Raw genomic sequence first — 14,287 nt, 5'->3', positions numbered from 1 at the left:
GGGTTATACGTCAAGCATCAAAAGGGATGAACGCGGCTCTTAATCCATGAAAATGGCGAGAAACCAGCGAGTGTTGCCTCTCGATATGAATATCTAACGGCTGTGCTCGAACTCCCATAGCCCGAGTTACAGCCCCGCGGATGAGTGTGCAGGTTGGTCCAGTAGTAATGGAAAGCCGCTGATCAGCCCTTACTACAACGATATTACAGGTCATACACAGGATTATGCACTTTAGCATAGTTAACGGGCCAGAAGGTGCACGTTAGACCGGATTAGCATAAGCGAAATAATAACGATATCTGGCGAAGAGCTTAACACGCCTTAAATCCCTTAGATTTCCTCTAATCATTAAAAAAAATTATTTTCTTTAGAATTTTTCTTTAGAAAAAAATATTATACACGATTTTTAATTCAGTTTGACTATATCTACTTGATATTTAATATGTATTTCCTACATGTAGATATTTTATTATAACAAATTTATAATTTAGATAAAATTTCAAACTGTAAAGAAAGTAAGCGTTAAACGTAAAAACATATAACTAAGATATATCTTGCTTGACTTGACTTATATAATTAGTGACATACGGGAGTTCTCTCTCTCTCTCTCTCTCTTTCTCTCTCTCTCTCTCAACTTACTATTAACGGAAGAGTAATATTATATATGAGAACCCGTAATTGTAGAAACGTAACGTAATTAGAGATGAGTCAACGAGATTGACACGATCGTGCTGGGCTTAATCGAGCTGTCTAAGGGACGAAGACGAGAGTCAGACGACAGATGATGGAAATCATAATGAATCTCGTCGTTTCGCCTCCGTCGCTCAGGAATGTGAAATTACGGCAAGAACCTGTCTAGCACGCTCGCTAATATATATCAGTGACTTCGATCTTCATTAATCTTCCACCCTTGATCGATCTTGGATATCTGGCATTCTTCCGAGCGCAATTTTCTTGTTCGCCTCTAACATAATCTAGCTTAAAGTCAACTACAATAATTTACACAAAGTCATTATCTCATTACGGGATGGTATTGTAATTTCAGTATTTTAATTCTTTCTTGGTACCCCTAGCGACAATTAGTTGCAACATTGACATCTTGGAACAAATTAATTTTTTTTTATTGCGCGAAATTATCCATTTTTTTTGTGCTACATAATGCGATTAAACGTTCGAATTATTGTGAGTATCGCAATTGACACACGAGATTAGTTGAGTAACTTTTCTTGTAACATTAGCGCAAAACCGATATCTCTTCTCTCAACCTTTTTGCAGACGCCCTCACCCTTTGGCTTCCTCCTCTCCCTTCGCGTACTATGTACTTCCTTTTCGCTCATTGATCAAACACTATCTGTTTATCCCTACTTCTGAAGCCGGAATTCCTCCACGCGATAACCACCCCGAGCAAACACCAGCGTGAAATATATCCTTCAGCACTACGACGCGCCCTGATGCCGATGCAGAAGCGTCAAGTGGGTTATCAGTTTCACGATAATGACGATCAGTATCGCGATAATGACCAGTATGAGCGGGTCACATCGTGCCCGCAAAAGCTCGTGATTGTAATTAATTACGAAACATCTAAAAACACTTCTAAGAAACATAAAACGTTAAAGTCAGAACGACCAATTAATTCAATTAAAGAACTTTTAAGAAGCGAATTGAAGAATTTAGAAGTTATCATTCGAGTTTTACATCGAATCCCGCGCTATTTAGACAAGAGATGAAACTCGACTATGAAAAAGATTACATGAATTTGGGAAAAGCTGTTCACTTCGGCTTTCACCGCTCGGCTCGGACTTATGCAATTAAACGCGTATAAGTAGATATGTATAATATGCAATGAAACTGACGGGTAATTCTTGCAAGTAATAGCGAGCTTACTCGCTTGTGTACCTGTATACTAAACGACCACTCACTGAAAGCACTCGTACATACACGTACAAACACGAAGAGCGCGTTCCTTGTAAGCGTTCTACGAAGACTGGGATTTGCTCATAAATATGTAAATTTCTCGTGGGTACGTATAGGGGCGGCGCGGGTAAAAATGTGGCCACGCCGAGGGCTGCCGATACGAATTGGATATTCAATTACGATTGCATACGGCGATTGGTGAAAAGCGAATATAACTGTGGTTCAACACAAGAATTGGCACCATGCCATCTACATTTATTAATTTTCTTAACCTGCTTCCTATTACATAAGATATTAACGTAAAATCTTAATTGTATGCTAGATTGTATACGTGATTTGACATCGTGGATATAATATTACCAAGATAATTTTTAATATACAGGGTGACACAAATAGATCTGGGTGATCCCAGAATTTTTTTTAAAACATTAAGCAGTTACAAATTGATATACTTATAAATATAAAATCTACACTTTAAACACGACACAAAACTTTATTAGAACATCAGTAATTTGAACGAAGAAAATTACAATAAATAGTCAAAACTGTTTCCTTTGTTTTTAATACATCTTCTAAGCAGCTTCGGAAAATTGTTCACGAAGGTCGCGCACTGTTAGATGGTAGTTTCATCCCAGTCACGTCGCAGAGTCACTTTAATGGACTCCGTTGATTTAAAGCAAACTCTAGAGATCTTTTGCTCCAAGATAAACCACGAAAAAGTCCATCGGGTTCAAATCCGGCCAAACGTCCTGGCCCCAAACAACCGGGAAACAGCTCTTCACACGTCGCGATCGTTGTTCGCGCCGAATGAGCTGATGCTCAATCTTGCTGGAGCGTAAATCCTTCTCCACCAAATGCTCCGATGCCCATGGCTTCAAAACGCCTCGGAGAACGGTCTCTTGGTAGCTGCGACGTTGATTTTCGCGTGTGCTAAGAACTGTTTCCCACGCAGTTTTTGGGGCAAAGACGTTTGATCACCAAACTCGCCGGATTTGAACCCAATGAACTTTTTCGTGTGATTTATCTTGAAGCAAAAGATCTCTGGAGTTCGCTTTAAAACAACGAAGTGGCCTTGCGACGTAACTGGGGTAAAATTATCACCTAGAAATGCGTCGACCATTATGAACAAATTTTCCGAAGCAACTTCAAAAATTTATTAAACCCAAAAGACACAAGTTTGAGCATTTATTGTAATTTCCTTTGTTTAATTTTGTTATTAATATTCGAAAAAAGTTTCATGTCCTGTAGATTTGTAATTTATACACCACGTTGTAACTGCTGAGTGTTTTCAAAAGATTTCCGGAAACTTTTGTGTCACCCTGCATTTTTATACTGTGCAATTAATTAGAAAATTGATCAACAGACCTTCAAGTAAATATATATTTTCTAATTAATTAAACAATTAATCATATAATTGTATTCTAATTGCTTTAATAAATTATAATTTACGTTAGTATATCGATCATTTAAGATCATTAATAACTACGATAATATTTTACTTTGTAATTACTAACAATTAAAGAATCATCGTACTTATTGGATTATATAAATGTAATGCATGATTAAAATTAATTTAAATAACATTATATATTTAGTGATTATCTTAATCATGATTAAGTAATTTATTAATTGCCTCACTACTCACAAGATTACAAGAATAATCAATCCCTCTAATAATGATTGCAAGTGACAGCTTGACACTGACAACTGTGCAGTGTGGCAGAAGACCCGTCGCGAACGGCTTTCCGACTTTCATGCGTTTGCATCGCGACGTTCAGTTTACATTATTCATGTGCAACGACTCACGACTCACGGCTACAGGCAAATCATATATGCAAATATAAAATAAAAATCATCTTGTTATGCATCGACTATATCGACTTTTACGTGTGTAGTTATGATTCCATAACAACTTTGCATTTTTCAGACTTGGATTGCATTTGCCCAAGATGCGTCAGGAAAATGGTACGTACAAAAAAATGGTGAAATACACACACGCACATATACATATATTTTTTAAAAATATATATTAAATATATATATATATATATTAAATTTAAAATTATATGTGTCTGTGTATGTATTTCACTATTTTTTGTATGCATCTTATGCAAGTGCAGCCTAAGTTTGAAAGATGTACATATATTAAAAGAGCTAATATGCTTTCAATTGCGATTTAAATATTTCAATTTTTATTCTCCGATCTATTTATAATTTCGTTTATATCGATGACTCAGATAAATAAAAAATTCTAAAAAAGTAAATCTAGTTTTAGTTATCTATACCAAATATATTTTAAACACGTTCAATAAGATTTCATATGTCAAATGTAAAAAATATTAATAAATAATAATATTAAAAGCATTTCAAAAAATTAGTGAATTAATGCTATAATATTTTCATATAACTTTTTTAAAACTTATTGTAATAATGAGTAAATAATATAATATACAGTGATGTAAAAAATGTTATCAGATCTGTAGAAATAGTATATTAAAAATCTCTCCAACCGCGCGCTTACATTTACTGCGTAAACGTTGACATGCTCTACTCGTCGCGTGAATATCGCGGAGAAACTGAAAACAGTATAAGAATCACATGAAAGCTTCGAGAAGCCTAAAAGCACCGAGTGGATTTAATGCGCCGTTTCCACCTGAAACTTTTAAATAAACGAGCTTCCCTTCTTGACCCAAGTTCCTTCTAGATATCCCTAGTGAAATAATTCTCTCTGGTGTATTTTTACCATTTAAATAGTGTTTTCAAAAGAAAATTTTTGAAAATTGTACATTTGCCAAATAAATGTAAATATTAATAAATAACGTTAAAAACGTCTCAAAAAATCAGTGATTTTTTTTAGTACTATAATATTTTTATATAACTCTAACAGTAAATGTATCTCACGTGAATAATGTAACATCTCCGTAGTAAAATATTTTATCAGATACGTGGAAATGGTACGTGAAAAGTCTTTCTACTCATTTCCAGCAGTTCAACACATTAAAAAGAAAATTGGATTAAACATTGCTCGATATTCGCAGTGCAGCTTTCCGATCGTCAACATGCCTCTTAATTATTGCGGTTTAATGCATTTAGAGGATCACATTGCTCGCGGAGCGTTTGAATAGCGCACGTCAAATTCACGTCGGCCGCAACTGGGTACTTTACGTTCGATATGCGCTCATTAACGTGGTACGTGAAACACATTGAGTTTCTTTCGATGAGTATAATCGAGGAACGTTTGGAAGTAATATAATTATATGTTCTGAAACGTAACGCAAATAGATATAGATACGTATATCTATATAATCGTTATAAAATAGCAGATTAGATAGAATATGTTATCCGCCACTCGTCGGTAATTGCAAGTAACAGAACGAAACATGCAAAAAATTTATTTAACGGTAATACGTTTAATTAAAAATAAAATTCAAGCATAAGCTTTACTATACGTTACAAGATTTAGATCTCGGACTTGATATAATTATATCCCTCCAAATCTTTTGCGATTAGTATAACTAAAAAATTCCAGTTATGAGCAAAAAATTACGCTTCACGTAAATTCGTGGTTGTCACGCCGAAACGTTTTGCGTGTTTCGTGAATATTCAACAATCTTAAATATTCAACGCCGGAAAACAGCATTATTCATCTCTTGGTGCCAGCCGTTCCGAGCATACATCTATTTTTGTCACTCTAATCCTACTCCAATCGGTCATCTTGATTTACGACGTTAGAAATGAAGAAATTATTCTCGGGAGCATTTTGCTATCTTTGTTCTTTGTCATACTGTCAACTTCATAACATTTGCCGTTCGTGTGACTTATGGCCACCAATTAATTTCGGATCTCGTGTTACAACGCTGGAACTCATCAGTAATCTGATTCAGAAATATATAAATCTGCTCAATCCAATTAATATTTTACGTTTCGAAAGAATATAAATCTTTCATAAAAATATAATTTATAGTTCTCTGAATATGCGCGCGTGCAAACTTTGTACATAAAATACTCTTCTCTTCCGCGTCCACTCAATTTATTTAATTTATACTCAAAGCCGACATTCTTTATGTTCGCAATGCTACAAAACAATCTACTTATTTACTGACTGAAAATTTACTTGATGCGAAAAGCTTCTGAGTGTTTTATTTCCTTTTTTTATATCATTCCTATATCTATTGCTGAAAAGTTCGCGCAGGTGCAAAACTTATTTGCTACTAAATCGAGTTAAATCGATGATAACGCTTGCCACTCACTATTTCACTTTTCCTACGATCGTCCTTCTCATAGCTGCAACACGTTCGCAATATCGCAAAGGCTGACTGTAGCGATACGAGGAACGGCATATTTCTATTTGAGTGAATTCGTAAAAGAACGGACAAAGATCAAATCGAATTTTCTAAAATATATATTTTACGGTAGAGTAATTTATTAGTGAGTATAATATTAAACTTTCTATAGCTTCAACCAATAATATATTATGACTACAAAAAAATATAGAAAGTTTTTTAAAAATTACGTTAATCGATAAACTATAATTGTAGCCAACAATTTTCGTTTCTCATTTCTCACGGGTCACGGTGTCAGATGTCTCCTGCGCAATAATTACCGTCTTCATCGTTGCCGTAATTACTAAAAAGCAAAAGCAATCCATCCTTTTCTGAACTGACCGCAACATAGCCGAATACGACATGTCGTATAGCGCGCGAGAATTAATTAGAAACGATCGGTTGGCGGATACTCTTGCGCGAGAACTCGACAGGAATTTTCAATTTACGATCCACATGGCCAGCACAACGCGAGTCTAATATCCACCTAGGTACCGGAAGCCGTCGCGTATGGTCGAATCAATTAACATATAGCACGCTCGCGCTAATGGTAGCGCACGTACATTCGTGCGATCGGTACGGCGCGTCCACTCGCCACCGCAATCAGAGTTTAATTACACATAAAGTAATTTGCTAATTACCTTTCACCCCGCCCGCAATCGGCAATACGTCGTGGTATTAATGCAGAATAGTTCGGAGTTACTCTGGTATTTTTCGAATCGTTCACGTCGTGGCTGATCAATGTGAAGGGTATCAGCGCTGACTTCAATGAACTATTGCTATGCTATTACGTCATTACATTATTAGTGTCAGTTTAATTAGATGATAATATCATAAGTCAAACTATGACATTATTTATCATTAATGATTGACAGTCCACAATAATGTCAATATTAAGTTACTATATCATTATATATTATATTAGATTTATCATTATTATGCTGTTATATTAATACTGGCAGGCATTAATACCGCTAAGAAGCATGGAATTATTATTGTTATTGTTATCATTATTACCGCTGTACTCTCGACACTGTTTCACGTCAAAATCGATTATTCACATCAACGAGTGCAGACGTTTTCGCATCGGTGCGGAAATTCGTACAAACAGACAACACGAGTTTTCCGCTTTCCACGGCTACAATCCGTATGACATTAATTTCGAGCGAATGGGCGAACACGCGCGCGTATATCGGATACGCACGAATTAATTAGCCTTTGCCCCCCTGTAATCGCGATAATGCGCACGTCGCGACGAGTCCTATATAATCTCGCGAAAATTCAATTGATTCGACGGAGTCACGCGAGTAACAATCTGCGTTTGTTATCAAAATGTTGAAAAAAAGGAAGAAAGCAACATCGTTTCTACAAACAAAAAGTAACGTGTCGTTTCTCTTCAGCAGGAAAAATAAACGTCCTTGCATTTCTAGTGTAAAAAATATAGAAAATTAATAAGATACATTGGAGGAATGCAATATGTATTAGTTTATTACTTTTTAAAATTGCAACAACGATAGAAAAAATTGCGGATTTAAATAATGCCGGCTATCCAAAAAGAAACGATTCTTTTATATTATTTTGTTTCGTTATCTTATTTATTATTTTAATTTAATACGTTTCTAATAGCATAATAATTATAGAACTTATGTATAGAATAATTATAGAATTCTAGTATCATATAATAATTACAGAAGTAATAGACCGAATTGTGCTTTCCGCGGAAAGCAATGTTAATGTTTCTTGATAGCGTCACGATACTCACGATAATACATCCGGCCTTCGTTACATTTACATCCGCGATTCATCGAAACTCGCAGACCAAAGCTAGATATTGGTATTATTACATTTGCATATGAATGCAATCTGCCTTCCTATCGCGGAGGATAACTCATCCCAGAGTGAATATCCATTCAATACCGTCCCTCGATGCGACTATGTTGCGATGATTACCTTGTCGGACACCTTCTCATTGGTGTCACAACGGAAGCGCCCAACATCGTGAATGTATATATTTATTGTATCGACACACAACGGAAATTCATGGCTGTACATAAATTTCCGCGGCGCATTAGCATTGCGAAATTAAAAGAGCGAAAACAACGTGAAAACAACAATATATAATTGCACTCCGCGAGAAGATAAATCATTGACCGGATGTTTATATGTAATAAATATCATAATATATCCGAATATCAGATAATGCAATAACAATACGTTATCAAATTAATAATGTTGACACAATAGAGGAAAAGGTGGTAATATGGAATCTTGCTGATAATATATGGAACCCCTCAATATCTTAAAAACTTTGAGCTACACTTTATAGGTGACAGCTGGAACTTGTTTATTAAGTTGCCCTTTGAGCCGTAAGAGCGTTAGATTCACTAGTTTGACAATAACAATAAAGTAAAAAACATACTTGTCGATTTCCGAACGTTTAAAAAGTACACTGAAAGAAATAATTATTTTTTTCAAAAAAAATTTTGTTGATTTAATAAAACCGGAAGATTGTATGTTGCCAAGCAGATGATTTGATTGGCTTAACAAAATATTTGTACAAAATATTTTCTTTTCGACTATTTTGTTTGTTGACTATATTGATTTGTTCTTTTTAACTAAATTTTTTATACTATCAATTATGCATAATATAACATTAACTAAATATTTCTTTGAATAAATTTACTATTTTTAAAAACATTAATGTTCTTGGTTCAACAAAATTATTCTATTTAAGTTAACAAAATTTATCATTAACTTAAAAAAATTAATCATTAACTTAAAAAAAAAAATGATTTTGTATGATACCATTTTCAGAATTCAATTATTTCATTTTGTTCAAATAATAGACGTGTACTTAATTCAATAAAATAAATAATTGGATCAATAAATTGAAAAATCAACAAAATTGTTTTGTTGATTCTACAATATTTTTCCCTCAGTGTAAGTAAAAATTTTGTTTATTTGTAACTGTTCGTGATTAACAGCTAACGTTTATAGTCAGACACTTAAAGTATATGATGTTATATAAAATAAAAGAATTGAGAATCTTGATACAGTTATATATATAATACCAGGAATGAAAGAATTAAGCTTACAGTTTACAAGAAATAGCTTAAAAACAAAAGGTTCCATCTTACCACCTTCTCCTATATAATTTTGATAATAATTTTCGCAATTGCAATAATTATGACGGTATCGATGGCAACGCCTACGGTTTTACTAATAAGTAATTAATAATCGTATCTCCAAAAGTCAATAGCCATTGAATCAATATCGCAGAAATATTTGAGAATATACTTGTCTCCGCGGGCACACATCGTTCGCATTCAATCAGGATTAGATTTGCTCGCATATATGCAAACAGATGAGGGCGCGGATAGATTCCGTGTGTGGTATAACTTGAATTGTGAACGTCGAGGATTCGCGAAATAGCGGAAAGTCCAAAATCGCATACTCCAGCAGTCCATAACTCTAGGATTACGGCTGCAAGTTCCATTTATGCGCCTGAGCAGCTAACTGGTCCAATTAGTCGAGGGGCGACGTTGAATTCGGAAATTACAATGCACTGTGGGTGACAAGTGCAAAAAGGAAACGAGGAATGTCCTACACTTTCTATCGAGATCCGTTGCCAAGCGCTTGCCAAATAGGGTTGTAAGAATTGTTATTGAAAGTGTGTGTGTTGAATAAATTTCCAAAGAACGTCAAATAATTTATTTCTTATGTATTAATAAATAATACATAATTATTTTAAAATAAACCTTAATTGCATTAAAGATTCTATAAATCGATAAAAAATGTGTATGCTAATAAAAAAATTAAAAAAATGTAATACAAATTATATAAATTACAAATTATTGTAAAAAATATCTGAAATTAAATTAAAAATAATTAAAATAAATTATATAAAATAAAATATATAATTGCAAACGGATTATCAATTTACGATAACATAATTAAGAAATGTATACTGTTTATGTTTATTAAAAAAAAAACGTTTTTGTTACAGAATTTGAAAAACCAGATCATGACGACAAACCTCTGGGTCGAACAGGTGAGCGATAAATAATTTTCTTTTAAATATTTAATTCGTAACGTACTCCTTGAAACATTTTTCTTACGATTTTGTACAAATGAATAATTATTTATAAAACGTTGGCATTTCTAACGTTACTGCACAACTTTAATAAAAATTAATTTGAATAATATAATCGCGTGATACAACAATATTATTTAATCAGCATTTAATTGCGCGAGTAAAGTATTTTAAAATAAAACACTCGTTTTTCGAACTGCAGCGATACGCGAAGTTTGGTAGAAAAGAAAGACTCAGAAGCGTAATTGGACCGTTACGAACATTAGAAGGAACATTATAGAAGGAGAAAATTAACGAGGTAACCGAAACGTTCGCGTTTGGGAAACAACGGCTGTTTCGCTGCTTCACGTTACACGAACGGCAAATTACTTGTATTATGGGTACCTGGTATATGTACATATATATCTACCGATGTATCTGCGTGACGTTGTGGCCGTTTACCATAAAATACTAGGCAGGATAAGGCAAGAGAAATTAGACAACGGGTAGTGCACCGTCGCGCATAATTGAAGAATAATTAAGGCGTCGATTAGTATAGCGATTACAGTCTGTTTCTTCGGCGAAACGACGCGCAAAGCTCTCAAAACATCGTCGTTAACGGACTTCAGGAATGTCTAGACGTTAACTGTTTCTAGGAAAATGCTAATTGCCTTCACAAAAAGACTATTCTTTTTTTATACAAGACCTGCCACAATCACCGTACAATGCTTTAATATTCTGAAGATTATTCAAATATTCTTAAAATTATAATCAAAATTAAAAATCTTAAAAATGTCAAGATCACGATAATTTTCAAATGATAATAGTTAAAATTAAAGATTAATGTTCGATTAAAGTTCGCGTAAAGTTTATGCGTTCATACTTGCGCTTATAATTGCGTTTACATATGCTTAAACTTACTTTAGATGATTCATTAATTATGAATTAATAATTGAAAACAGTTATACATCGTTTATCCCGCTATATAAGAGATTTTATAAGCTTTATAAAGTGCATTGTAGATATAATAAACTTAATAAATTGTTATTTAATAATCTTGCATTTATAATTAATTTAAAATACATCTCTTTTTCTCCTTGTTTATAATCACTTATCTAAATAATAAATTTAAAATTTCAATTGGTGGGATAAAAACCACAGTAGTGTAGGTCAAATTTTTTAAAATATTTTCTTGTGTGCATAATCTGTACAATATATAAATTGCATCTATGCACATGAGAAAATATGTAAAAAAATTTGACACTACCGTGGTTTTTACCCCTCTAATTAATTGTTATGTACCTGATATTAAAATTAACATTTTTAGCTTCATGGTGTCCTAAATTGTATTTTATAAAAATTGTATTTTCTAAAAAAAAATAGCATAAAGCGCTTGGCAAAAAAATTATAAAAAAAAAAATAATAATATTTTTATGAAATTCAATTGCTAATAATATTTATACTAGAAAACAATTTTACTATTACAAAAATTACTTTATTATTACTCTATTATCTTTTATCAATATTTTTGTTTTAAAATGTTTTTTATTTTTTTTATTTCTATAGAGTTTAAATTGTCCACGTATTTCAAACGACTTGTGTAGCTTTTAATTATTATTTCATTGCGTAATAAAGCACCAAAAAATGCCGATAAATAAGCAAAATGGTCAATAATGATTCGTTAATAAAGCTTTATTTTATGAGCTTTTTATTATCGAATCACTGAGATCGCTTTAGTTATTAGCACATATAGCTGGCATTTTTTGGTGCTTCATTACGCAACTAAATAATAATTAAAACTCAAATTGTCATAATTTTGCCAGTAAATAAGCAAAATGGTCAGTGCAATATATAATTCAATGAATATTTGCTCACGTTCCAATATTTAAGTTTAAGTATATTACTAATTTATCATAGCCTATCCAGTTTAAGATATACACATAATAATACATAAATCTATAAAATATTTGATTCATTGATCTTCTTAATAAAGTATCTTCTTAATTTAGCATACATGCAGTATATACATTTATATAGATTTTATATTTGATACAATATTTTTTAAATGTATTAGCTTAGTTGAAAATAATAATATTTTGTCACTCACCGACACACGATGCGCAGCGGCGGAGTTATAACGCAAAGGTTGATCTGTAATATACATATACAATATGTAAGTTAGAATTGGCGCTCACAATAACCAACGTTTTAAAAACTAATTGCCATAATAACTATATAATTATCAAAAAGAGTAATTTTTTATATAAACTTTTATAAAATCTAAATAAAAAATGAAAGTGCGACTCTCTCTAATATAAATAATTATTCAAATAGCGAATCGTAAATAAGAGATTAGATACTTACCCCGGTTGCTCCCCGCCGTCGCCCGATGCTTCCCAGACCTCCTCCTCCTCTCAGATTTCTTAGTTGCAGCCGCAGCACAACACTCGCGTAAATACCGTTAATTACAATCACGCGTACATGATTCTCAAACGGGAGTTTTTCAATGGAGCTGAAAAAAGAAATAATTACATCGAGCGTCTCTCTTACAGTAGGTATACTTGCTACGACGATGGCATATCGAGCTTTATACTAATACGAAGGCAATGAAGGCATACTTTTCGTACCGATACGTGAGGAAGTAATTAATAAAGCAACGCGCAACTTACAAGCACAATGCATCCTGTACCACAGAAAAAACGCCGATGAGCGTTGCGTGCCAATCGTTACGAAATATTCTATGTATTAACTTTTTAAATACAGATTCCGTAATGTATATTCTGGTCTTTATATATCAATCAGTTACTACACGCGGCATTCCGTTACCCGTTACTTACATCACACGGATCGGATTTACGCATTAAGCCGGTTCTACACAGTGAAGTTGTACCTTCGTCGGACTTCGGAGTCGGCTACTCGGGTGTCGGAACGCAGCCGATGATGGCCCAATGAGAGAATTTCTTTTTTCGAGAACGAATTTTCTTCATTGGACCATGCATGCGGCTGCGTTCCGACATCTAGTTGTAGAACAGACTTTACTCCGCACTTTGCGATTTGAAAATGATAGGTGGGGTGAGTTACGTGTATAATTGCGGAGAAGAATTTAAGGCGATATATCCGAAGAATCAGTGTACACGGGAAATACGGGAATCACGGGATACCTCGACTGCGTTCGGGGAGCGCGCTATTTGCTTATTCTACCCTTGTTTTACACCTGATGAGCGGTAAAGATAGAATGATATGCAATAGCGCTAATAGCACGCTTTCCGAACGTAGCCCTCGTCGCCGCGCCGTCCTCCTTCACCTCCACCTTCCTCGACGTATACGTACATATTCGGCGCGGTGCGGCGCGACATCGCGGCGTCGACTGACAGAATTTAGGTTAGGGTTGGTTTATAATAGCCGTTAAGCCGTAATCTTTAAGAAATTGACCAATCACAGTCGATTATTCTTCTCACATTCGACTGTGATTGGTCAATTTCTTAAAGATTACGGCTTAAATCAACGGTTACGGCTATTATAAATCAACCCTTAGGAAGACCAGAGCTTCCAGCTTCCAGCAGTTCCAGCTCTCGCGCGGGGCGACGCGATGTACCGTCGTACATCTAGTTTAAACGTCGTTGACATCATTATTGGCCGTAAGTATATTAATGAAACGATGACTTAAAATTCTCGGTTTCTATCGCTCCGATCTTTCTAGCTCAAACGAACAAATATCTGCGTCGAGACATATAGTTTTTGCCTAATCTTACGAATAGGTTCGTATAAACAAGAGTAATTCATGACGCTTGAGTAATTGAGCGCCATGTAAATGAGTAATAAATTATTGAAAAATGTCACTATCGGCTCGTTCGGGCGTCAGCGAACGAATGATTGCGTCGCGCCGCGCGTCGTGCCAGACCTTGACCCGCACTATGAACAATATATGCTCTACCCTGTGAGTTAAAACCACGGTCAAGAGCCGCGTGTGTTAGCCAAA

General features: G+C 34.2%; 1 protein-coding gene across 4 annotated transcripts in view; it reads left to right on the top strand.

Annotated features, from left to right (window-relative positions):
- Window positions 1-14,287, top strand: part of LOC112457316 (acetylcholine receptor subunit alpha-like) — a 174,265-nt gene that overhangs the window by 48,396 nt on the left and 111,582 nt on the right. For 3 of the 4 annotated variants that reach the window (XM_025020284.1, XM_025020282.1, XM_025020283.1), the window contains exon 3: window positions 10,243-10,287. In XM_025020284.1, coding sequence (XP_024876052.1) covers window positions 10,243-10,287 — 45 coding nt within the window. Of the gene's footprint in view, window positions 1-10,242; window positions 10,288-13,890; window positions 13,947-14,287 lie in introns of those variants that run through there. The other variant, XM_025020285.1, reaches the window with a different exon arrangement.

Source organism: Temnothorax curvispinosus, unplaced genomic scaffold (assembly GCF_003070985.1).
Source record: "Temnothorax curvispinosus isolate PA1 unplaced genomic scaffold, ASM307098v1 QBEX01007734.1, whole genome shotgun sequence".
Taxonomy (NCBI): domain Eukaryota; kingdom Metazoa; phylum Arthropoda; class Insecta; order Hymenoptera; family Formicidae; genus Temnothorax; species Temnothorax curvispinosus.
This window is presented reverse-complemented; position numbering and strand designations above follow the sequence as displayed.